Raw genomic sequence first — 25689 nt, 5'->3', positions numbered from 1 at the left:
TCCATGGGGTTGCAAACAGCTGGACATGACCGAGTGACTGAACACAGCACTGTTAGAAAAGCATACTCTGGAGAAAAAAAATGAAGGGTGTGGCTGGACAACCTTTGGTGAAAACCTCAGAAGGATCCACAGTTTAGAGTATTCAATAAAACTGAGGGTTCTTTGAAGAGATGAGACATGTGACTCATGAATCCCCTTGGACAGCTCAGTGGAAGCCAGGAATAGAGATAGGATTATCCAGGAAAGATCTGTGGTGGAGACTCTTGTTCACTCTCTAGGAGTGAATCCTAGAGACATACATAGGAAATTCACATGGTTTTTGAGAATGTCATACCAGCAGAAACACTGCCAGCTTGGGCTGAATGAGAGGAAGAAAGGACAAACTAAAAGAAAGCTGTCAGACTCCCAAAATTCTACAGGCAGGAAACAGGTTGATAAAACTGTGTAGCTGCAAACACATGCTACCCTTCATGGAAGAGGAAGAATGACTCTCAGGGTGGAGCCATGGGTGGAAACCTGAGCCACAGAAAATTATTCCCAGGCCTTGAAACCTAATAGAGTTTGCCCAGTTGGATTTCAAAACTGCCTGGGCTTGGTGACTCTTTTGTTTGTTTGTTTTCCTTTAATTTTCTGTCTATTGTAATGAGAATGTCTGTAACTGTAATACTGTGCCTGAAGCACCACTGTATTTTGGAGCAGATAATTCATTTTCTAGTTTACAAGTTCACAGAGGGAGAGAAATTTTGTTCTAAGAAAAGTAACACTCATAGTCTCACTCCTACACAATTTAGATGTAAATGATGAGATTTGAGAGTTTTGAGAAGATGAGACTTACAAGATATTTTGGACTTAAGCTGGCACTATAATGAATTGAGACTTTGGGGACCCTTCAGATGGATGGATGTATTTTGCATGTGGACATGAATCTTTCGGGGCCAGAGGGCAGACTGTTGTGGGCCCCAAAGATGTCCACGCTCTCATCCCCTGGATGGTGAATGTCACCTTATGTGGCAAACAGACTTTGCAGATGTGATTAAGTTAATAATCTTGAGATGGGCAAGATTATCTTGGATATCGAGGGAGGGTCTATGTAATCCCAAGGGTCCTACTAAGAGGAGGCAGGAAGATCAGCATCAGAAGGAGAAGATATGAGGATGGAAGCAGAGGTTAGGAAGCAGAGAAGACGCTACACTGCTGGCCCAGAAGGAAGAAAGGGCACAAGCCAAGGAATGTAGGTGGCCTCTAGAAGCTGGAAAAGGCAAGGGAATGGATTCTCCCCTAGAGCTTCTAGAATGAACATAGGTCTGAGGACATCTTGACTTTAGACCAGTGAAGCTGAATTTGGACTTCTGAGCTCCATACCTTAAGGTAAACCACTAAGTTTGTGGTAAGTTGTTAACAACAGCAATAGGAAACTTCTCTCTTTTTTTTTTTGGCCATGCCACAAGGCTTGAGGGATCTTAGTTTCCCAATCACTTGGCCAGACGGTGGCCTGGTGGCCAGATGGTAAAGAATCCACCTGCAATGCAGGAGACCCAGGTTCCATCCCTGGGTCGGGAAGATCCCCTGGAGAAGGGAATGGCTATCCATTTTAGTATTCTTGCCTGGAGAATTTCATGGACAGAGGAGCCTGGCGGGCTTCAGTCCATGGGGTTGGGTTGCAAAGAGTCGGACACGACTGAGTGACTAACACTTTCACTTTTTTACAGTTTCTCAGTCAGGGATCAAACCCAAACCCCAGGCAGTGAAAGCCTCAAGTCATAACCATTGGGCCACCAGGGAATTTCCCAGGATGCTAATACAGCTATCTACCTCTTACACCCCTCTTCCTCCCACCCTGCCCAATGTTAAGTATCAGTGATATTTATTGAACAAATAGAACACTGTCTGGCACATAGTAGATGCTTGACAAATATTTGCTGAATGACTAATTTATGTCAGTGACTGGGTAGGAGATGCAAGCAGGGGTGGAGAGCACCCACCTCCCTCGGAGGTGGCATTAATGATGTGACTCATGGCAAGTAACTTAACTTCCCTGATCTGCATTTTGATATCCCTAAAAATGAGCTAAAAAATCCCGACCTCACTGAACTGTTTTATTAAAGTAGTGATGTAAACTGTGGATGATTCTGCGCCCCCAGGGGATATTTGGCAATGACTGGAGATATTTTTGGTTGGAACTAGGGGAAGGGTTAGGGTGAAAGTGAAAGAGGAGAGTGAAAAAGTTGGTTTAAAGCTCAACATTCAGAAAACTAAGATCATGGCATCTGGTCCCATCACTTCCTGGCAAATAGATGGGGAAACAGTAGAAACAGTGGCAGACTTCATTTCTTGGGGCTCCAAAATCACTGCAGATGGTGATTGCAGCCATGAAATTAAAAGACGCTTACGCCTTGGAAGGAAAGTGATGACCAACGTAGATAGCATATTTAAAAGCAGAGACATTACTTTGCCAACAAAGGTCTGTCTAGTCAAGGCTATGGTTTTTCCAGTAGTCATGTATGGATGTGAGAGTTGGACAGTGAAGAAAGCTGAGCGCCGTAGAATTGATGCTTTTGAACTGTGGTGTTGGAGAAGACTCTTGAGAGTCCCTTGGCCTGCAAGAAGATCCAACCAGTTCATCCTAAAGATCAGTCCTGGGTGTTCATTGGAAGGACTGATGTTGAAGCTGAAGCTCCAATGCTTTGGCCACCTGATGTGAAGAGTTGACTCATTGGAAAAGACCCAGATGCTGGGAAGGATTGGGGGCAGGAGGAGAAGAAGGGGACGACAGAGGATGAGATGGTTGGATGGCATCACCGACTCAATGGACATGGGTTTGGGTGGACTCCGGGAGTTGGTGATGGACAGGGAGGCCTGGCGTGCTGCAATTCATGGGGTTGCAAAGAGTGGGACACAACTGAGTGACTGAACTGAACTGAGGGGAAGGGAGTGCTAGAGGCAACTGGTGGGTAAAGCTGCTAAACAGGGATGCCGCTAAACATCCTAGAATGTACAGGACAGTTCCCACAACAAAGAACGATCTGGTCAAATGTCAGTGGTGGTGTGACTGAAAAAGCCTATGTGAAAGGGAGCACATATTTACCAAAGGCATTTAAAAAGATAATAACAATGTCTTCTAATTGAGTGTACTGACATGATCCATGCAACCCGCATGGAAGCCAGACTGAGGTCGTGGCTCGTGTCTTCAAAGTCTGATCGTGGTGGGCAGTTGGAGGACAAACAGATTTACTGCTGCTCCACAGGGAAACATGAGTTCCTGGGGGGCCTGCTCTTTAACAGCAAAGGCGCTGACTGTAAAGCAGTAATCCTTCACAGTGGAACAATGCTCTGTACTTTACAAAACATTCTCAGCTCCTTCTCTCATTTGATCCTCACAATAACCCTGCAAGACAGGGGGGTGGGGTGAAAGCTACTCTAATGATAAATGAACTCCCGTTACAACGTGATGAGCAGCTGGCTCCTGTTCTCAGCCCACTCTCCCCCCAATCTCAGATGGGGTCATCTTCACTTTTATGTTCTGCAGAGGAGAAGGCAAGGCTGAGTGAGAAAACAGAGGGCAAACTCCTTGGGGCTTCCCTGGTGGTCCAGTGGCAAAGACTTCCTGCTCTTTGCCTGCGGGGGGCCTGGGTTCGATCCCTGGTCAGGGGACTAGATCCCAAATGTTGCAACCAAGAGTCTGCATGATACAACTAAAAATCCCACATGACAATGAAGATCGAAGATCCCACGTACCACAACTAATACCCGTGTACCGCAACTAAGACCCAGCACAGCGAAACAAATAAATAAATATTAAAAAAAAAAAAAAAAAACAGACAAACAGTGGGCAACCCCTCTTTCTGCCTCCCTAGTATTCTCGTCCAGTTATGCAGGTCAAACTGATTAAATGGGTGCCAGCAAACTGGAAGATTCCTAGCTGGGAGACTGCTGCATCTTCCAGGAAATCTTGGTCAGTCCCAGGGCCCAGAATCCTGCCTACTAATGTCTAAGGCGGAAGAGAGCCATCCATCAGCCACTCCCAGTTCCAGGAAATATCTGGATGGGACATTAGGACTGAGATTCCCTGGTGGCTCCGACGGTAAAGAATCCGCTTGCAAAGCAGGAGACTGGGGTTCAATCCCTGGGTTGGGAAGATCCCCTGGAGAAGGAAATGGCAACCCACTCCAGTATTTTTGTCTAGAGAATCCCATGGACAGAGGAGCCTGGCACAGAGTTGGACATGACTGAGCGACTAACCCTTGGGATTCTAGAACCCACGGTCAGCTGAGCAGGTTCCCTCCAGCCTCTTCTTTACCTTCACCAGGTGGCAGCCTCATAGTTTAAGTGACTGAATTTCTGGAGTCCCCCCAAGTTGGCGAACTGAGGTCTATAACCTTCAAGCAAGTCCAGCTTGTCACAAAGACTAGATGGCAGAGTCATGACATGTGCCCTCAAGCCCTGCTCCCTGCTCTTTCTAGATTACCCAACTATAAAACAGACTCACTTTCATGGTCCAACCAAGGGGAAGATGATGCAGCCACTATTATCATCTTTTTATTCCTGCACACAGGTGTGCTCTGGGGCTGAGGTAATGGTGGGGAGTGAGCAAAGTGAAAGTGTTAGTCGTTCAGTTGTGTCCGACTCTTTGCAACCCCATGGACTGTAGCCCTCTAGGCTCCTCTGTCCATGGGATTTCCCAGGCAAGAATACTTGAGTGGGTTGCCATTCCCTTCTCCAGGGGATCTTCCTGATCCAGGGATCGAACCTGGGTCTCTTGCATTTCAGGCAGATTCGTAACCGTCTGAGCCCCCAGGGAAGCAAGACGGCAAAGTCTCAGACAATCAATGCATGAAGAAAAAGGAACAGGGGACTTCCCTGGTGCTCCCAATGCAGGGGCCTGGGTTCAATCTCTCTGGTCAGGGAACTAGATTCTGCATGCCCCAACTAAAGATCATTCATGCCACAACCAAGACTGAAGATCTTGTGTGCTGTAACTAAAACCTGGCACAGATAGAAAAAAATATATATATTTTAATTAAAAAATCAAAAAAACTATGGTTCTTGGATGCCAAGTAGATTCTGAGAGGTGGGTCATGATGGATGCAGGGCAGATAGTTGCAGGTAAAGAGGAAGGTAGTGGCAGAAGTGGGGATGGGAGACACAGAAACAGCTAACTAGAAATGAACCATGTGCATACCCTTCACTGTCGTCCATCTAGAAATTTATCCTTCAGCCTTCAGCAGTAAAGACTATCCAGGCGTCATTGATAATAAAGAATGATCTGCATATTCATCTATCAGAGATGGGTTACATTACTAATAGAGCAGGTGTCCACAGAGCCGCAGGCAGCCCTTACAGAGAATGAGGCAGATCTTGTGTGCTTATTCAGAAAAAACGGGTTTAAGTAAAGGAAGCACATTGACAAATGTACCTATAAACCTGATTTTTAAAATAATTATATTTGTATGTATGAAAGTGAAAGTGTTAGTCTTTCAGTCGTGTCCAATTCTTTGTGACCCCATGGACTGTAGCCTGCCAGGGCTTCTCTGTCCATGGGATTCTCCAGGTAAGAAAATACTGGAGTTGGTTGACATTCCCTTCTCCAGGGGATCTTCCTGACCCAGGGATTGAACCCTGGTCTCCTGCATTGCAGGTGGATTCTTTACCATCTGAGCCACATACACATAGGCATACAAAAAGCCTGGAAAAATAAACATCAAACTATTAACAACATTCTTTATTGGGGGTGGCATCATGGGAGCTTTGTTTTACTGAAATGTTTTATCTTAAATGGCAATTAATTTTTATTTATATACTTTTGGCTGAGCTGGGTCTTTGTTGCTGGACTCAGGCTTCTCACTGAGGCGGCCTTGCTTGTTGCAGAGCACGGTCTCTAGGTGTGTGGGCTCAGTAGCTGGGGCTCTCAGGCTGGTTGCCCCACAGCATGAGGAATCTTCTCAGATCAGGGATCAAACCCATGTCCCCTGCAACAGCAGGTGGATTGTAATTCACTGTACCACCAGGGAAGCCCAGTTTTACTTAATTTTTCATTGCAAGCATTGTTCTCAAGTTTATAAATAGAAAAAAAAATAGGTATTTGCATTTATGTTTAAATCCTGCTCCTTCCTCCTGAAACTAAATTCCCTATAGGGGTGGTAGGAACAGTGGTGTGGAGGACCCTCAACAGTCAGTTGTCTGAAAAGTCCCTGATCTCTAGCCCTGGAAATCTTCTCTCCGAAAGAGTGATTCAGAAATGGGTGAGCAGTAGCACTTGACACCGTCAGATGATGGAACAGCCTGACTTCCTGTATCCAATTGACAGCGGTCCAGATTCGAGAGGAACAGCATCATCAACATTAACAGGAAGAAACTGCGGGCATGTGGAGTTGGTGATGGACAGGGAGGCCTGGCATGCTGCAGTCCATGGAGTTGCAAAGAGTTGGACACGACTGAGCGACTGAACTGAACTGAACTGAAATATACCACTCGTAAGTCCTTCTCAGGAAGAACCTCCAGAGGACGAGATCCAAACAAAGAAAAGTAAAGTCAAAATAAAGAACATGGGGGCTTCCCTGGTGGTTCGGTGGTCAAGAATCCGCCTTGCAATGCAAAGGACACTGGTTCAGTCCCTGGTCAGGGAAGTTACTCAGGTAACTGAGCCCGGATGCCCATGCTCTAGAGTCTGTGCTCTGCAATAAGAGAGGCCACCACCGTGAGAAGCCCTCTTACTGCAACTAGAGAAGAGCCCCTGCTCACCGCAACTAGAAAAAGCCCTTGTGTAGCAATGAAGACCCACTGCAGCCAAAAATAAACAAACAAATATTAAAAAAAAATAAACACAGACCAGGAGATGCTGTGATGAAAGGTCTAATAGTGAACACTGACGCCGTTTAGTGACTAAAGAAATACAAGGGACCCTTGAACAATACAAGGGGTTAGGGGTTGCTGACCCCCCAAGGGGTTGAAAACCCATGTACTGCTCTCTCTGCCTCAAAAGCAAAGGAATTGATCAACAACTTGCCCAAGAGCAGGAAGCTGAAGCTGTCTGGATAGATAAGGACTCAAATCCTAGTTCTTTTAATTCCACATATTGTGATCTATAATGGAGCATAAACTCTTCCCTACACTTACAGATCTATAAAACAAAAATATAAGAACTGTATTTATTAAAAAAAAAAAAAATCTGTGTACAAGTGGACCCATGCAGTTCAAACCCATGTTGTTTAAAGGTCAACTGTATTAGACAATCATGCGTATGCAGGTCACGAAATGTAACACTCTAAGCCTAAGCTCTTAGCTAAGCTCACAGAACTGGAAGAGGGCAGACAGTGTGGGTGTACCCTGGCCTCATTTTCCATAGCAGATGAGTCAGTTCAAATCCATCTTAAGTGGAAACAACAGAGTGTTTTTTTAAATGGCAACTCTGGCCTCTTAATAGTTTGTTCATAATTTGTTAAACTGATGGGATATTTTAAAAAATCTTACTTGTGATAAAGAAATCTGAATTTCAATCATCCCTTCTGTTTCAATTTGGTTTTGCTCCTTTTAAACTAACTCAAATTTAAATGCCATAATTGTATTTACTATGTATATACACATATATAGTAAATATATATGTGTATTATACATAAAAGGGGCCTAGATTCTGCATGGCTGCTATCTTCTTCACAAAGGAAAATAACACATTTGCTCACATTGGAAGAGCAAAATTTAGGAACCTAGGCCCTTATAATGCCCATGTGATCTAAAACCATCTGTTCCAGGGGCAAAGGGGAGCTGAACTAAATAGCCACATTCCCTCAAGAAAGTTATTCAAACCTTTTCCATCTGGAAAGATGAGGACCTTGGGCTGGTCGCTTTGAAAGCCAACCTGCCGACACTTCAAAGGGATACCATGCTGGGCCATCTACCAGTGGCTTTGAAGCTATCATCCCGAAATGCCTCTGTGAAAACTTACTTTACAGCTCTGCTTCAAAACCTTGTTATATGCAATTTCAATGCTCAGCCCTTAAAATGTTCAGTTCAAGCCCTTTCAACAGAAAGCCTTCTGCACGGAGGCCAGCTGCAAACACCACAGGTGGAAAGCAGATGACGGGGCGGTATACAAATTGGCCTCCTTGCTGGAGAGCCAGGGAGGAGATGGAGGGAAGGAAGGATGCTGGAGCAGTGGCTAAAATGCAGCTGAGGTTTGATGGTCAGTGGATTAGTGCCTTATATTCCTGGTCTTCCCTCTTTTCTGTTGGGCTAGGAAAAGAGCAAAACCAGTCAGGTCACCATAACACACAAAATGTCTGCAATAGTAGTGTGTGCATGTGTGTGTGCTAGTAGTGCATGAGTGCATGCTAGGTCACTTCAGTCGTGTCCGACTCTTTGAGATCCCATGGACTGTAGCCCACCAGGCTCCTCTGTCAATGGGGTTTTTCAGGCAAGAATACTGAGGGTTACCATTTCCTCTTCTGGGGGATCTTCCCCACCCAGGGATCGAACCTGTGTCTCTTACATCTCCTACATTGGCAGGCGGGTTCTTTACCACTAACGCCACCTGGGAAGCCCCTGCAATAGCAGCAACAGCAGCTATAATATCAACAACTTTTGCCACATATCAGGCACCAAGCTAGCCCCTCTATGAACCTCATCTCCCTGTAGTTTCCCACCATCCCTGTGTGAGGGTGTCCTTATCTTTTATTTTTTTTTAATTTTAATTTTTGGCCACACTGGGGGGCACGCAGGATCTTAGTTCCCCTAACCAGAGGTCAAATCTGTGCCCCCTGCAGTGGAAGCACAGAGACTTAACCACTGGACTGCCAGGGAAGTCCTAGGTATCCTTATCTTACAGGCTCAGTTCACTTATGTAGCAGCCCAAGGTCATGAGGCTAGAAAGGGTAGAGCCAGAGGTTTGGATGAAAGATTGTCTGTCTCAAAAGTCCAGCGTTTTTCATCCCATGCCCACATTTATTCCCTGCCTGGCACCAGTGCCTTGGAAGCCAGTGGTCTCGAGAGTGAGATGAAAGTCAGGTTCTCTGTGATCGTCGATTGGTTTACATAAAATTTATCACATCTGCCTGTAACAGCTTTCGATTCAAAGCTGCTGTGAGGCCATTATACGTGTTAAAGCGTGTGTTTGGTATTAGTGGATGAAGCATTAAATCTGTAACCACATTCAGAAAGGGGAACAGCTCAGTCTGAGTTCTGGGCATTGGTTCTGGGCCTGACTCCAGTCGCCCTATGTCCCCAAGCCCCCATCTCTCATGTGAGAAAAACTGCCCTGACAATCTGACAGGTTGTGGAAGTGATGCAATGAGATAATAGCTATGAATTAGTCTTTCATGATTGCTGTAACAGAGGTCTAGATTTTACAGAAAATTTAACAGTGAGATGACAGCATATTCTTTTTTCTTTCTCAGACCCTATTGACACTGCCGACAAGAAGATCAGATGTTTAGACCACGAAGCCACACCGGATACTTTAAGAGAGTCCTCAAGAGGAAGCAGCAGTCTCTGGGGAAGAGGTCACAGATCCACATTGAACCCTTCATCTCTCATTTGATCGGCAATTTTATAAAAATGGAATTCACATGCACTGTTAGTTGCAATAGTTTCCAGTAACTCCTACTGTTTGATATGAACCATTTTACAGATATTAACCTGCCCGGAAATGATTTTTACCCTGCAGGAAGGGGTTAATTAACTAATTTGTCCTTCCTTTCATTCATTTCTTGTTGAATATATGTGTCCCCCATAAGCAGGTCTGATTGCTAAGTGCTAGGGACAGAGTGATGAATAAGACAGTGTCCCTGCTCTCATGAAATTTATAATCTGGCAACAAAGACAGCTATTCCATAAGAAATTACAAGCATAACGAGTGTCAGGAACCCACGTCTGAGGCTTACCAATCTACACCTCAAGCCTGGTGGCATCTAGACCACAAACTTCCCAGAATCAAGTGACGAGCTCTAATTTCAGGGTCCCTACTGTGTATTTTTAAATCACATTTCCTTACATCAATTTTCACAGAACTATGGCTAGAAAAATTTGAGTTATACCGAGCGTCAATTACCGGTGCAATGTTTTTGCTTTTCTGCTACTTTCTTACACCCCCCCATTCAACCTTGGATTTACTTTCACTGATTTTCATTCAAAGATAAATAAGATGTTTGAAGCCCTTCCCCCAGAGTTTCAGTCTCAAATGTCCACTATTATGAAGGGAAAAGCCATCCTCCTCTGAGGGCGTGGAGTGATGTAAGAGAAAGAGCACAGACTCAGGAAGCAGATGGGTACCATTTCCTGGCTGTGGTACCCTGGGAAACCCTGTGGCATCAGTGTGCTGTGGATGCCTCGCCTGAGCCTGCCCAGAGCCAGGATGGGGGTGGTGGCTGAAAGATCATGAGAAGGACATCATATAGCGATGGCAGGATAGAGACCAAACAAGCCAGAATGCTGCTAGAAATTCTGAGGAATTCCTGAAAGGCAAGAAAGCAGAGATCACACTTAGGAAGCAGTAAAAGCAGAGGAAACGACAGACTGAAACAAGGGCAGTAAAATTTTCCATAGAAGGAATTGTGTGTGTGTGCATGTATGCGCACAAAGCAAGTCCAGAGTCAAGGTGGAGTGAGAGGAAGCCCAGGGGCATTCACGGGGGCCTGGTCTTAGGGCTGGGGGCCCCTCCCCAGCTGTATTAAGTAGAGAGATGTTCACCTGCAGGCTGATGCCTGAATGCAGGCACTGGGGCAGGAAGGCAGGGCAATGCCCCGGGAGGTCATTGTCCCCAGGGCAGACTAGGAGCTCCCATTCCTGGAAGGGGAGCTAAGACACACAGCTTCCAGGAGCGTGTTGTGCCCCAGCCAACATCAGGGTCAGGTTACACCGAATAGAACAGGCAGAAGAAGAAGGATTCTCAGATACAAAGATGAGCAGACAACCAAGAATGACCAAACATTTATCCAAATCCTAAAGACTGGCACAAGATAAAACTTACCAAGAGAACAAATATACAATGAAAGAAAGTTAAGAGAGTAAGGAGAAGAAGGGACTTCCCTAGTGGTGCAGTAAGAACCCGCCTGCCAATGCAGGGGACATGGGTTCCTTCCCAGGTCTGGGAAGATTTCACGTGCTGCATAGCAGCTGTGCCCTAAATCCCATGCTCTGCAACAAGAGAAGCCACCGCAATAAGTCTGAACACAACAGAAAGTAGCCCCCGCTTGCTGAAGCTAGAGAAAGCAACAAAGACCCAGTGCAGCCAAAAATAAATTAATTTTTTAAAAAGCAGTAGAGGAAGACTTTAGAATACTGAAAATTAATGTCCCTGGAGAGATTTAAGAGGACATTTCGTCCACAAAAAAGAAACAACTAGAGATCTCGGGCTTCCTAGGTGGCGCTAGTGGTAAAGAACTTGCTTGCCAATGCAGGAGATGGCAGAGATGAGGGTTTGACTCTTGAGTGGGAAATATCTCCTGGAGGAGGGCATGGCAACCCACTCTAGTATTCTTGCCTGGAGAATCCCCATGGACAGAGGAGCCTGGCGGGCTACAGTCCATAGGGTCGCAAAGAGTTGGACATGACTGATGTGACTTAGCGCGCACACAGAGATTTTAAGTTTTAATTTTATCATTAACATTTTTAAAAAGATAAATAGCAGGAAAAGCTATTTAGTGTGCTACAAATTCAAGCCAAACCATTTCATAAGAACACAGTATAAAAAGACAAAAATATGAAAGAAAACTTAGGAGACTTGAAGATCTAAGGCAACATTTGTCCAAAAGAAGCTCCAGAGGATAGAACAGAAACAAGGAAAATAGTAACAATAACAACAACAATAATAATAAGTGGGCATTTTCCAATGCTAAAGAAAAACACAAGCCTTTAGAGTGAGAATACCCACCTAGTCCAGACAAGGACCCAGGATAGCTTTTTCCTTCATAATAGTGGACATTTGAGACTGAACTCTGGGGGAAGGGCTTCAAACATCAATTTATCTTTGAATGAAAATCAGTGAAAGTAAATCCAAGGTTGAATGGGGGTGTAAGAAAGTACCAGAAAAGCAAAAACATTGCACAGGTAATTGACGCTCGAGTATAACTCAAATTTTTCTAGCCATAGTTCTGTGAAAATTGATGTAAGGAAAAGTGATTTAAAAATACACAGTAGGGACCCTGAAATTAGAGCTCAACACTTTATTCTAGGACAAAGATAACGATACTGATATATTCATATGGTAAAAGGAACAACCTGTTAGAAAACACCTTGACTCTATAAGCACATGATGACAGAGATTTGAAATATATAAAGCAAAACAGAAAAATATAACGGAAAACTGACAAGTTCACAGAAATCATCCAGATTAAAAAGACAAAAATTGAGTAACACTCTATTGCAGTGGTTTCCTAATGAGCATAAGAATTTTTGGGGAGTCCTATTAAAAATACAGATATTGAGCACCCTGCTCCCTTCTAAACTCAGTTCTATATCTTTTAATGGAATATGAGAATTTATTTTCATTTTAGATTAAAAATCTTTTATTTTAAATAAGAAGCTAGTGATTCTGATAAAAAGTGGTCTGGGACTATACTGGGACCTGCGTAATTGCCTGGTTAAATAGCATAATTAATAGCTTACTTTAATCATGAAAACTTTGTACCAGAAAGAGAATGATTATTCTTTTGAAATACCATAGAACATTCACAAAAAATGATTTGGTAGACCACAAAGTCTCCAAAACAACAGAAATCAAACAGACCAAGCTCTCATCACGATGCAGCAAAATTAGAAACTAACACAGAAAGACAGACACAAATTCTCTACTTAGAACATTTGTAAAACTCCTCTAAATAATCAGGGAAAAACTCTAAAATCACAATCCAATTGGAGTAAATGACAATGAAAACACTTATACACATAAAAAATTTATGAGATAAGGGAAAAGCAGTATTCAGAGGAAAATATGTAGCCTTAAAATCGCTGTATTAGAAAATAAGTCTGAAAATGAGTGAATTAAGCATTTAAAGTAAGAAGCCAGATATGCGATGGGGCTGGTGGAGAATCAAAGCAATAAACTAAAAAGTTTAGGGAAGGAACCAAGACAAAAGTTGAAATGAACTGAAATAGAAAACAATAAATGAATGAATGACAAAGAATGCATGCTCAGTAGAACTGAAAGCTGGGCCTGGTTTGTCTGGGTAGAGAGCGCTTTTCCTATTTTATTCAGCTTACTTCTTAACTGAATCTCTTCTAATGGGAAATCACTCATATATTAGATGTTATATAAAATGACACAAAATAATATGAAAATACCTAAGAAATTCTAAGTAGGCTATAAATACAAGAAATAAAAAAGATTATTTATTCTAGTATTGATTCAGAGATCGTTTTACATTTTTATGAAGATTGAAAAGGATGCTTTAGGAAGTCAAATACCATTCAGTATCTTCACTTACAGGAATGCTCTACTGGGTGAAAGGATTACTATGTTTCTCAGATCTGGACCTGCATTTCATGGATATTTGTGCTTGTTCAGCATCACTCCACATGAATCATTCATGCTCATCACTGAATTATTTCTGCTCAGCTGGCTTTGTGCTGTCTGACCTACCTTCTCAGTAACTAGTCTAATGCCATCAGCCAGGTGGTTCTTTGGTCTGAGCTATCCAGCTAGGTATCTCTGGGTACATTCATTCAGGACACCATGCCCCTGATGGTTCTGGGTACCAGAGGGGCTAACTCAAGTACCAATGGAAAGGACAAAAAACTCAGGAGGGAACAAAAGTTTCATTGTCTAAATCAAAAGTTACAAGCTGGTGGTCTGTAAACCAAATCTGACTAGGCACATTTTGCTTGGTCCACAGAAAATCGTGAATCAGTTTTGCTGTTGTTGTTGAGTAGCTAAGTCGTGTCTAACTCTTTTGCGACCCCATGGACTATAGCCCACCAGACTCCTCTGTCCATGAGATTTCCCAGGCAAGAATATGGAGTGGGTAGCCATTCCCCTCTCCAGAGGATTTTCCCAACCCAGGGACTGAACCTGTGTCTCCTGTATTGCAGGTGGACTCTTTCCCACTGAGCCATCAGGCTTCATCACTGAAGCCCTTGTGAATTAGTTACCAAGGTAAAAATATGGGAGAAAATCACAACACAAACAAGACCAGACACTTGGCTTCTCTTATAACTAGAAAGGCTGGTGTCACTGGGACCCTATTTCCACATGATGACAAGTCGGCCGAGCTATGTAGAGACCATTCCCTATGTCCCCACTATGCCCTGCCATGCCCTGACACCCAAGCCAAGTGCTGTCCTTCTTCCCCCCAAACCCTGCCAACGAGCCACTCATGTCACTTAAAATATTCATTTTAATTAGCACCATCTGCCAGAAATCCCAACATTTCAGAATCCAAGCTACATCTCCCAAAATGACTCTTCTACCCCAAGCAGCACAAAAATTCTTTTGTCAGATTATGTGTCCTGATTCATAGTTTGGAAAATACTGTCACCATAATTACAACCTAGCGGTGTGATGACTGAACTCAGCTATGTGTGGGCTGGCCAGGGGGCCTAATCAACATCTCTGCCATGCTCGCTCATTGATTCAATCAATCAATTACTCAATTCACTTGCTTTACAAAGATTTGCAAACTAACTCTAGACCAGGCACTTTTCTAGGGACCAGAGACACAGCAGGTCTCTGCCAAACTGAAACTTAGATCTGGGGTGGGGGAAGGGTGTTGCAAGCCCTAAGTCTGTAACTTGCAAATAGCCTCCAGAAATAGTCCTGAGATGAGAGGGGGGCTCCACGAACTATTATGTATCCTCTGCAAAATCCTCTGGATTTTGGCATACGGGAACATCTATAAACTCCCTCTGGGATTTATGATTTCAGAGCTGACAGGCCCAGGAAAGACCTAATCTACTCCTTTTTGTCACAGGGGAGGAAATGGGGCTCCAAAAGAGTGTGACTTAGCCAAGGCCCTCCAGAGTTTATAGAAAAGCCCAAACTACCCTCTCTGGACTTGCTGAGTCTAATCTTGCTCTTTCTCCTTCCTAAAACAGGAGCCACAAACTCCCACATCTTCAGAAAATGTACTGTTGTGTGAAATAGTAATGGGAGCCTTGGTATTAGACTATGTGGAGTGGTGAAGACCAGGGCAAACAGAGGGCTCAGGCTCAGAATAAAAGTTTTCTAATTAAAAATAAAACAGCAACAATGATGATTACAGTACAACACCAGGCCAGCCAATGAAACACGCTTGTGTGTTGAAGCTGGCTCTTGAGGTCACGTGTCCAAGCCCTTCCCTTTGGATACATTTTCCACTTATTGATACCTGTCTGCCCTTCCTGGGTTTCCCTAGTGGCTCAGTAGGAAAGAACTCTCATGCCAATGCAAGAGATGCAGGCTCAATCCCTGGGCCAGGAAGATCTCCCAGAGAAGGAAAGGGCAACCCACTCCAGTATTCTTGCCTAAAAGATTCCATGGACAGAGGAGCCTGGCAGGCTACAGGGGTCACAAAGAGCCTGACACAATTTAGTGGCTGAGCATGCGTGCATCTACCCTCATCTTGAATTTGAGCACAGTTTTTTTTTCAAGTCATAACTGATTAAAATATCAATAACCTGAGATATGCAGATGACACCACCCTTATGCAGAAATTGAAGAGGAACTGAAGAGCCTCTTGATGAAAGTGAAAGAGAAGAGTGAAAACCCGGCTTAAAACTCAACATTCAAAAAACTAAAATCATGGCATCCGGGCCCATCACTTCATGGCAAATAGATGGGGAAACAATGGAAACAGTGACAGACTTTATTTACTTGGCCTCCAAAATCACTGCAGATGGTAACTGCAGCCATGAAATTAAAAGATGCTTGCTCCTTGGAAGAAAAGCTATAACAAACCCAGACAGCATATTAAAAAGCAGAGCTATTACTTTGCCAACAAAGGTCCGTCTAGTCAAAGTTATAGCTTTTCCAGTGGTCATGTATGGATGTGAGAGTTGGACCATAAAGAAACCTGAGAGTCGAAGGATTGATGCTTTTGAACTGTGCTGTTGGAAAAGACTCTTGAGAGTCCCTTGGACTGCAAGGAGATCTAACCAGTCCATCCCAAAGGAGATCAGTCCTGAAGATTCATTGGAAGGACTGATGCTGAAGCTGAAACTCCAGTACTTTCGCCACCTGATGTGAAGAGCTGACTCATTGGCAAAGACCCTGATGCTGGGAAAGATTGAAGGCAGTAGGAGAAAGGGATGACAGAGGATGAGATGGTTGAATGGCATCACTGACTCAGTGGACATGAGTTTGAGCAAGCTCTGGGAGTTGGTGATGGACAGGGAGGCCTGGTGTGCTGCAGTCCGTGGAGTCGCAAAGAGTTGGAGAGTACTGAACTAAACTGAACAACAACAAATCCTCTCTTACATGTCCCTATTTCTTATGAATTGTTTTTTCTCAAGCTGGAGACATATTTTGAACGTGCGCCATGTTTTGAATGTGACCAAAGTGAGAAAACCAAATATGAACGGTGCATATTCATTGTCTTAATATAATAATGCCTTAATAACACACAAAAAATTTACTGTCTCTCTAAAATTCACCTCTTTAAACAACCTAAATAAAATAATTGAGTCAAAAATATAAATAAAATAATTTTATACTAAAACACTTCTAAAATAGATTGACTTCCTTGTCTTCTTAAAAAGAGTATGTATAGTAAACATAATTTAGTCTTTTCATAATATGTATGGTCGATATTCTGGATAGAAATTGATCTGTAACACAGGAGATATTGCCAGGAGCTATTATGCTTTCGCATCTTTCATTTATTAAGTGACATCCTCTCCTGACTGAGTTCGCAGAAGTGCAGGAAGAGGTTTGAAGACAAGGGCAGAGCCCCTCCCATCCTTTTCTGGCTTTTGTGAACCTATGGAATTTTGTGGTTGTTGTTTTATTGTTTTTCTCTACAGTTATTTTAATTTTATATGATGTAGAGGAGATTTTAACTTCCAATTTTAACATTTCTTTCTTTTAGAGTCCCCAAATCCAAGCCACAAACTTCAAATGATCTCAAAAACTTTCCTTCCATTTGAAGTTAACTCTAATCTTCAGTCCTGAATATTCTGAAATTAGTCTTGAATATTCACTGGAAGGACTGATGCTGAAGCTGAAACTCCAATACTTTGGCCACCGGATGCAAAGAACTGACTCATTTTAAAAGACCCTGATGCTGGGAAAGATTGAAGGCAGGAGGAGAAGGGGATGTCAGAGGATGAGATGGTTGGATGGCATCACCGACTCAATGGACATGAGTTTGAGTAAACTCCGGGAACTGGTGATAGACAGGGAGGCCTGGCGTGCTGCAGTCCATGGGGTCGCAAAGAGTCAGACACAACTGAGTGAATGAACTGAACTGAACTGAACTAATCTTCAGACCTGATTCAGAATCCCCAGGAATTAAAAACTGTTAAAAACTAAGTGACCGCCCACAAACAAGTCTCTTAGCTTAAAAAATAGACCTAATACATGCAACTTAAACAAGATATCCTTAGTGATTCCTGTGCCGATCAAATTTTAGGATCCATGGCTCTCTCTCTTGTCCTTATAATGGTGGTTCTCGAAGTGAAAGCGAAAGTCACTCAGTCGTGTCTGACTCTTTGCGATCCCATGGACTGTAGTCCGTGGAATTCTCCAGGCCAGAATACTGGAGTGGGTAGCCTTTCCCTTCTCCAGGGGATCTTCACAACCCAAGGATAGAACCCAGGTCTCCTGCATTGCAGGAGGATTCTTTACCAGCTGAGCTACAAGGGAAGCCAGGTTCTCAAATATTGTTGCAAATTATAATCACGTGGGGAGCCTAAAAAGAGGAGTCTTGTTTGAGCCTAAACAGGATCAGAATCAAAACCTTTGGATGATGGAACTTGGGCATTGGTGCTTATTTTATTTAGTTAGCTTTTTACTTTTTATTTTGAACTAATTGCAGACAATACCAAGCATCTCGTGTACCCTTCATCCAGTTTTCCCCATGGTAACATCTCACATAATGATAGCACAATCTAGAAACTGACATCAATACAATCCTAAGTTGTTTTTTTTTAAAACTAGGTCTCAATTTTTCACTTTTTTTCTATTTCTTTCTTTGCTGATGCTTAGCTCTATTGAAGCAGCTTACCTCCTCCCTAATGAGCTAGCTTCTTAAAAACTTAGTTTGAAAAAATGTAAAACCCACAGAAAATTTATCAGCATGGTGTAATAGAAGCGCACAATGAATACCCAATACCCATCACCTACATTCATCAATTCTTCACCAGTTCTCTGAGACCTGAGAACAAGGACCTTCTCTTACATCACCACAATACAATTATCGAATTCAGGAAATTTAACATCAACACAATATTATTTTCTATTATGGTTACAGTATTATACAATATGGTTAATTTTTAAATTTCATTACTTTCCCCAAACTATCCTTAAACCACCTGCCCCTCCCCCCAAGATCTCACATTACAGAACGGTGATATCTCTTGAGCCCCCTTTAACCTGGAACAGCCTTTCTCAGTCTGTTAATGCAACTGACATTTCTGAAGACTCCAGGCCAGTTGTTTTATAGACTGTCCCTCAATTTGGCTTTGTCTGGTTGTATCCCCATTTGATTTCACTTTTGAAAAACATTTTCCATCAATGTTCCCAGCCTTGGGTTCAGTGGGGAAATGTTTGGCAGAGGAGCGGTCTTCTCCATCATTGTTTAAAACATAACTGATGGATGGCCACCTCTCAACACCTTCCTCCCAGGCAGAACATCAATAATATTCATAATAGACCATGCCCCTATGGAGACCTGGGCCCTTTCGGAAGCAAAAACAACGTAATGTGATTCCTGGCCTGTGACTGCTAATTTCATGGAACAAGGAGTCCTGGGGTCAGGGTTTCCAGTTTGGGCTTCTCTGAGACTTGGACAAGCGACAACATTTCTCATGTCTGTTTCCTCAAACTATAAAAGGAGAATGAAAACACCTAGCACTTAACTCGCAGCATTAATGAAAGCAGTGATGGATGATTTATTCTCCAGTCAGTACTGGTCACTGAGTAAGTGTTCATTTAATGTGAGCTTTTACTATCATTCAAGAAAATGATGAAAGGGATGTGGATGAACCTAGAGTCTGTCACACAGAGTGAAGTCAGAAAGAGAAAAGCAAAATAGCATATATTAATGCATATATATATATATATATATATATATGGAGTCTAGAAAAATGGTGTAGATGAACCTATTTGCAGGGCAGGAATAGAGGCACAGATGTAAAGAACGGGCTTGTGGACAAAGCGGGGGAAGGAGCAGGGGTGCTAACTGAGAGGGTAGCACTGATATATACACACAGCCATGTGTAAGATAGGTAACTAGTGGGATGCTGCCGTATAACACAGGGGGCTCAGCTCTGCGCTGTGATGACTTAGAAGGGTGGGGTGGGGGGTAGGAGGGAGGCTCCAGAGGGAGGGGGCATATGTATACACATGGCCAATTCACTATGTAGTACAGCATAGGCTAACACAACACTGTAAAGCAATTATAGTCCAATTTAAAAAAAGAAAAGCAAAGCATGGTATCAAGTCAAGTCTCTCATGTGTTGTTTGAAACCTGGTGGGTGGACCAGAGGTTTTTTTTTACATCCAATCCTGTTGTGATCTGTGCAGTGTTCCCAGGTGTAAATGGAGATTCTCCCGTGGGGGGGTCTATCCTATGGCCCAGCTATTTTAGTACAGAGAAGACCCTGACCTCTGACAGTTAGGATCTGAAAGTCCATCTTACCATTACATCCTGAATAGTTAAGAGGATCCTTTCTCTGTCCATACTGCTTGGAGGGTCAGGGCGTCCTTTTGCGTTCAGAAGGGAGAAATTAAAATCACAGGCTGTGGTGCTGGTGGGAGATTTGGTATCCTAAGGACAAGGAGAAAGAACTGGGCGTGGTAAAAGCAACTTACATCCCTGGAGATGAACGGGGTCCTCTTTCCCCTCTGTTGGTCTCCAGGCCTCCCCTCATTCATTCTCACTCTTCAAGTTCATCTGTTGGAACTCACCCCTGCTTTACCAACATCACTTCAAGACACGGCTGCTAAGTGGACCAGGATTCACACTCGGGGCCACCAACAACCAGAGCCACTGTTTCAGTGGCTGAAGTGGGTTCAGATGTCTGAGTGATACAGGTATTGTGAGATGGCCCCAGTATGTTGTTGCCTAAAAATGGTGGGACTATCAAGAGCCTGGATGGTATAATCCCATTTATGTGAAATGAACAATAAAAAAGAAAGAAAGTAAGGAAGAAAAAAGGCACTTGCTTAAAGGTTATTTATATGGTAATCTGAAACTGCAGAAGTTCCCAAGCTAGAGAACTGCCCTAAAAAAAAAAACAAAAACCAACCCTCCTTAAGTCTCACCGTTGAAATTAATGGAGGGTGACTGAAGGGATTTACTGAAGAGCCCTGCTGGGGACAGAGTGGGACAGGCGGGTCACTGGGGGATGCTCCACCAGTGGGGGAACCGCCACCTAATCTACACAGCACCAACAGGTGGGTGAGATGTCATGGGCCACGGCAGAGTCCATATGTGGCAGCCCTCCTGGTGCCACACGGATTGGCACGGGTCTCTAAGTGTCAGCAAGTAACAATGACTTCAAAGCCCTGAATTGTAATTGTGGGCTAACATCTAATTCACGCCGCTCCAGGATCTACACGATGGAAAGAAAAACTCAAGAAGGTTTTCTGGAAGTTGCCTCAGTGGGCATACCTTCTTCCCATGACCTGTCATGCTCTCAGGGACTGACGAGATAACTAACCACAGAAAACACCCACTCATTGGGAACAGGCCAGGACCAGAACATTTCCAATCAACTATCTCATGTTGGATATAACTGATATATACCGCAGAAAACACCACTCATTGGGAATAGTCCAGGACCAGAACATTTCAGATCAACTATCTCATGTCGGATATAATTGATATATACTTTCAAGGAATATAATGTATATATGCAATTTCCAGTCTGGATAGTCATGTACCCACCTATTCACAGTAATAGTCTCCAGGGCAGTGGGATTATGAGAGGGCTTTTTTTTTCTTTGTATCATTTTGAATTTTTCATATTGATCATGCATTATCAGGGGGAAAAGGGATAACTTAATCACAGAAAACAATATGTACTTTCATTCCTGGTCCTTAAATGGAGCCAAAGGCATTTTGATGGAGACTTATTAACCGTTGCAACACATACCCCAAAGAGAGCCAACGTGACCAGGATCAGGCACTTGACCAGAACCCTCTGGAAAGAAAAAGAGGTGCCCTCCTTCCCCTGGAGTTGTTAAGCTGCTCAAAACCCTACAGTGGCTCTTCCTCTGACTTGTAGTAGAATCCCTCAATCTTGAGCACAGCTCTCAAAGCCCAATGTCATCTGAGCCTTGGCTCTGTCCCTGGCCTTGCCCCCTTGCCGGCTCAGCTCCAGCCACACCAGCCTGTGTGCTGTCTTCCCTCCTGGGGGCCTCCGTGCCTGCTTCCCGCTGTGTGTGGAAGCTCCGCTCCACCTGCTTACTCGCGGGCTTCCTCGAGGCCCCTGGTCACACAGCACCTCATCACGGGCACTTCCCTCCTCCCATGTAACACGGCAACCTCTGCCCACTTCCTCCCGCTCCTCACTCTGCCCTAGTGTTAAAAAATGTTAGTTGCTAAGCCATGTCCGACTCTTTGTGACTCCCATGGACTAGCCCGCCAGGCTCCTCTGTCCATGGGGATTCTCCAGGCAAGAATACTGGAGTGAGAGGCCATTCCCTTCTCCAGGGGATCTTCCCAACCCAGTGATGGAACCCAGGTCTCCTGCATTGCAGGCAGAGGAATATTCTTTACTGTCTGAGCCACTATGGAAGCCCTACTCTGCCCAGTGGCATACGATATACTTGTCTGCTTTATATCCAGCATCTAGATGGTGCCTCAGATGTGGTGGGGACCATGGTATATGAAACACACACTTGTCTAAGGGGACAGCTATCCCCTAGCTCCATGCATGGCTGTTATTAAAGAATGTGATTCCCAAATCTTTCGATTTTTCAAGAAAAGCCCCCAGTGCAGACTGACACGGAATCTCCTGATTCTTAAATGTCAGCTAGTAACTCACATCTTTCTAAAAAGCACAGTCAATGGGGGAGGGGAGTGGAGGCCAACAGAACATGCTTGCACATGCCCAATCTGTGAACTCAGAGCGCGGAGAAATTGAAGTTCACTAAGGATCTGATGGAAGGCGAAAAGGCTGGTGTGTTTCAGCAGTGAAGGTCAGATGAAAAGTACACACGCGGACAGCAATTCCTTTTGCTCCACTTCAGGCTGCACTTGCAAACAGTGTGAGGGGGACTGAGTATATTTAGCCAGGCCTTTTTTTTCCCCTTCCTTTCCCTGTTCAGATTGCATCTCTTAAGTCTTCTGCCTTTGCTGAAACCTGGCGTGGCCATTTTACTCTTTCACTTAGGAGGAAAATAACTCCAAGGGGAAATTGACTGTGAAGCCTCACGGAGTGCCCCCTCAAGATGGGGAGAAAAAGGGAAGGAGGAAATACAATCAAGCACTCACGGTGGAAAAAATTAAGTGCGGGCGAGTGGGGCGATGCTGCTCCACAGCAGGCGCACCCAGGAATGCTAATGGAGCTTAATAGCTTGTGAGGGACAGGCTGCCTGGTGTTGCAGGGAGCTTGGGAGCTTGCAAAGGAAGGAATATATGTTCATTTAACGGGGTGGGGGTGGCGGTGGGGGGTACCAAATGGCCAAAGGAGGAGAGAGGATTAACATGCTTGAAGGGCACGCAGGCAGGGCTGGGGCTGAGCTTGGCTTTAAACCAGCCTCCCCAGCGAAGGGAAGCTGAAAGCTGTTAGCACAGACTCCTCCTGAGCAGGGAACCTTTGGTTGATTCAAAAGCAAGCGTGTGTGTGTGTGTTGTGTGTGTTCTGTGGGAGGTGGGTGTTGAAGGCAATAAAGTCCACAGTTTTGCCCACTGCAAAATCCCATTTCTATGGACTGTTTACAGAGACAAGGTCATTGGGTCCTTCCATTTAAGAGAATTTTTTTTTTAATCCAGGAAGAACAAAAATTTGCAATTAACGTTCAGATTTTCTGCAGCCGGAATGTGAAACAAAGTGATCCCTTGCTCCTTAATTGTCCTTCCTTGACGAGCAAAGAAGGGAAGACCAACATGCAACGGTGATCAGAGGAATGTTTCCAGGGTGACATTCCTGTCTCCTTTGTGAGTCATTTTCATTCCAGAGAAGCAGGTTTCAGGTACAGAAGCGGCGGGCGGAAGGAAGAGTCTGTCCTGGGGAGGCTGTGGAATCTGCAGCTTGGGTCCACGGCTGAACAATCTCATTCTCAGCAAATGGGGCAGGACTGGCTCAGCAGCTTGACTTTGCCTCCTCTCTAAAATTCAGCTTGTACATAACCGTGGCGATAATCCATACACTCATCCTAATTACAAAATCAATGCCCTTGAAATAAAACCCCGTCCTCCATCCCCACCCCCAACCTGCTCACTGTGCACACTGTCTGGTTGGCCCCCCTGCTCCTCTGACGTCATCACCTCCTAACTCCCCTTCGCTCACATCATGCCTGCATCGTGCGCCTTGAACAAACGCAGCCTCTGGTCCCCTGTGCCTGCCGTTCCCTCTGCCTGGAATGCTTTTCCGCAGCCGGCTCTGTCTTATCCATCAAGTTTCAGCTGAAATGTCACACCTGAGAGAAGTGTTTCTTCCCTTTCTATCATCTAATGTTCCCTCTTGCCCACACTGTCCCATCTCCCCTTTCTGGGGTTTTTTTTTTTTTTTTTCCCTAGAACACATTATTTATTTCTTGATTTTCTTCTTTTTTAAAATTTTGTATTTCACTTTTAATTTTTACTTTGCATGTCTTGAAAGGTTTCTGAGCTTTTGATTTAATTCTTTACTGTCTGTCTCTCCCCCTGGAACATAAGTTACTTAAGAATAAGAGCCTTGTCAGTTTTGCTCTTTTCTGTGTCTCTGATGCCCAGGATTGAGCCTGATGCTCAAAAGTGGGTACCCAACAAATGTATGGTGAGAGGGAGACTGGGATTTACTGTTGCAATTCCAAGGATTTCAGAAATGAAATGACAATTGGAGGAAGGGAAGGGAAACACCCCAGGGGTCAACCTTGTCATCTGCTGTATGGCCAGGGACTCTGAGCTACAGCTACACATGGGCCTCTGGGTGTTTCCACGTGTGTGGTTCTGCTGGCCTGGGTGGTAGGGGTGGGGGGGTTGGATATTCAAAATATTTACCAGCAGGTGCATGATACAGGGTTTCCCACGTGGCTCTAGGAGTAAAGAAACTGCCTGCCAATGCAGGAGATGCAAGAGACATGGGTTTGATCCCTAGGTCGGGAAGATCCCCTGGAGAAGGGTATAGAAACTCACTCCAGTATTCATGCCTGGAGAATCCCATGGACAGAGGAGCCTGACGGGCTACCATGCATAGGATTGCAAAGAGTTGGACACAACTGAAGTGACTTAGCACGCATGCATACAGGTGCAGACAGGTTATCAGCTCAGCTTACCTCCCCTCCCCTCCAGCTTTTAGGAACCAGGTAAATGCCACTCCCTCCAGGAAGTCATCCCAGATCCTCTCCCTCCTGGTCCCTGTATGCCCTGCCCCACCTCTCAGCTCCCTCTTTCGGTAGAGGGATTATATGTTGGTGCCTCTTTTATGTCAGACACCAGCCTTGCTGACCTCTGGACATGGGTTCCCAGCAGAGCGTCTAGTGCAAGGTTTGTATGCTCATTAAAGTGCAGAAAATAAGTGCAAGAGGGAAGGAAGGCAGGCTCTTGTGAAGGAAGGAAGGAAATAAGGAACTGTTAGTATCCCTGAGAGCTACTCTAGCCCCGAACTGAAGCCAGTCCTACCTGTGGACAGTCCCCAGAAGCATCCTTCACCTTGACAGTCACATCCCCACATGGCTCAGAATCTTCAGCATAGTCCGGAGGAGGCTGGATGTAGAGCCGCGGGCCAGCTTCCGTTCTGATCTGCACAGATTTCTAGGCACAAAAAGCCAGAAGGTTTCAGATATGGTGAAACAAACTCCTTGATTCCTCTGAGGGGCGAGCGTGGTAGGGACTCTGGTAGGTGGTCAGGGTCAGGGTGCACGCGGCTGGGTGCCACCTTGGACAGGCCGGCCGGATGGGTTGAACCACTCCTATTCAAGTCTTTACTGGTTCTGACGCCCGAAGTGTGTGCAGTAGAATTTTTTAGTAACTTTATGCTTGGACATATCAGTAGAATTTCAGTAAGTGTCCAACTTCCCCAAATGGGCTTTGGGATCTAAATAAGTTTAGGGAAGCCTGGGTTTGGGACCAGGACTTCCCAGGGCCGTTGATAGGCCCCCTCGTCCCCTCCTCCACACACGCTGGGGACAGTCCTAAAAATACTGGGTTGGGCAAAAAGTTTTTTCGGGTTTTTCCATCACATCTAACTGTTTGGCCAATCCAATAAAATACAGATGAAACAGATCGCAAACTTTTGAGGCCATGGAAGCTGTGTGGTGGGACCCTGTCCTCCCAGCATTCCTTGAGTCATTCTTTGGGAAACCCACCCCTTGGCCCTGTGTCCCCTGAATGTCCATTTCCCCTCCCTTTCTTGTATTGCATTTCCATGGAGTGAATGTGGTGTGTCCAGCATTCCCAGTGACTGGGGGTGGGGGAA

The 25689-nt window shown here is 44.5% G+C and overlaps 1 protein-coding gene across 7 annotated transcripts in view; it reads right to left on the bottom strand.

The window, feature by feature from the left end:
- Window positions 1-25689, bottom strand: part of LOC122433296 (katanin interacting protein) — a 228546-nt gene that overhangs the window by 120176 nt on the left and 82681 nt on the right. For 6 of the 7 annotated variants that reach the window (XM_043456082.1, XM_043456088.1, XM_043456085.1 and 3 more), the window contains 2 exons: window positions 24894-25025; window positions 19761-19889 (listed from right to left, as the gene is read on the bottom strand). In XM_043456082.1, coding sequence (XP_043312017.1) covers window positions 19761-19889; window positions 24894-25025 — 261 coding nt within the window. The remainder of the gene's footprint in view (window positions 1-19760; window positions 19890-24893; window positions 25026-25689) is intronic. The other variant, XM_043456086.1, reaches the window with a different exon arrangement.

Source organism: Cervus canadensis, chromosome 32 (genome assembly GCF_019320065.1).
Source record: "Cervus canadensis isolate Bull #8, Minnesota chromosome 32, ASM1932006v1, whole genome shotgun sequence".
Classification (NCBI taxonomy): Eukaryota; Metazoa; Chordata; class Mammalia; order Artiodactyla; family Cervidae; genus Cervus; species Cervus canadensis.
The sequence above is the reverse complement of the archived record's forward strand: the minus strand, read 5'-3'. Positions and strand labels throughout refer to the sequence as shown.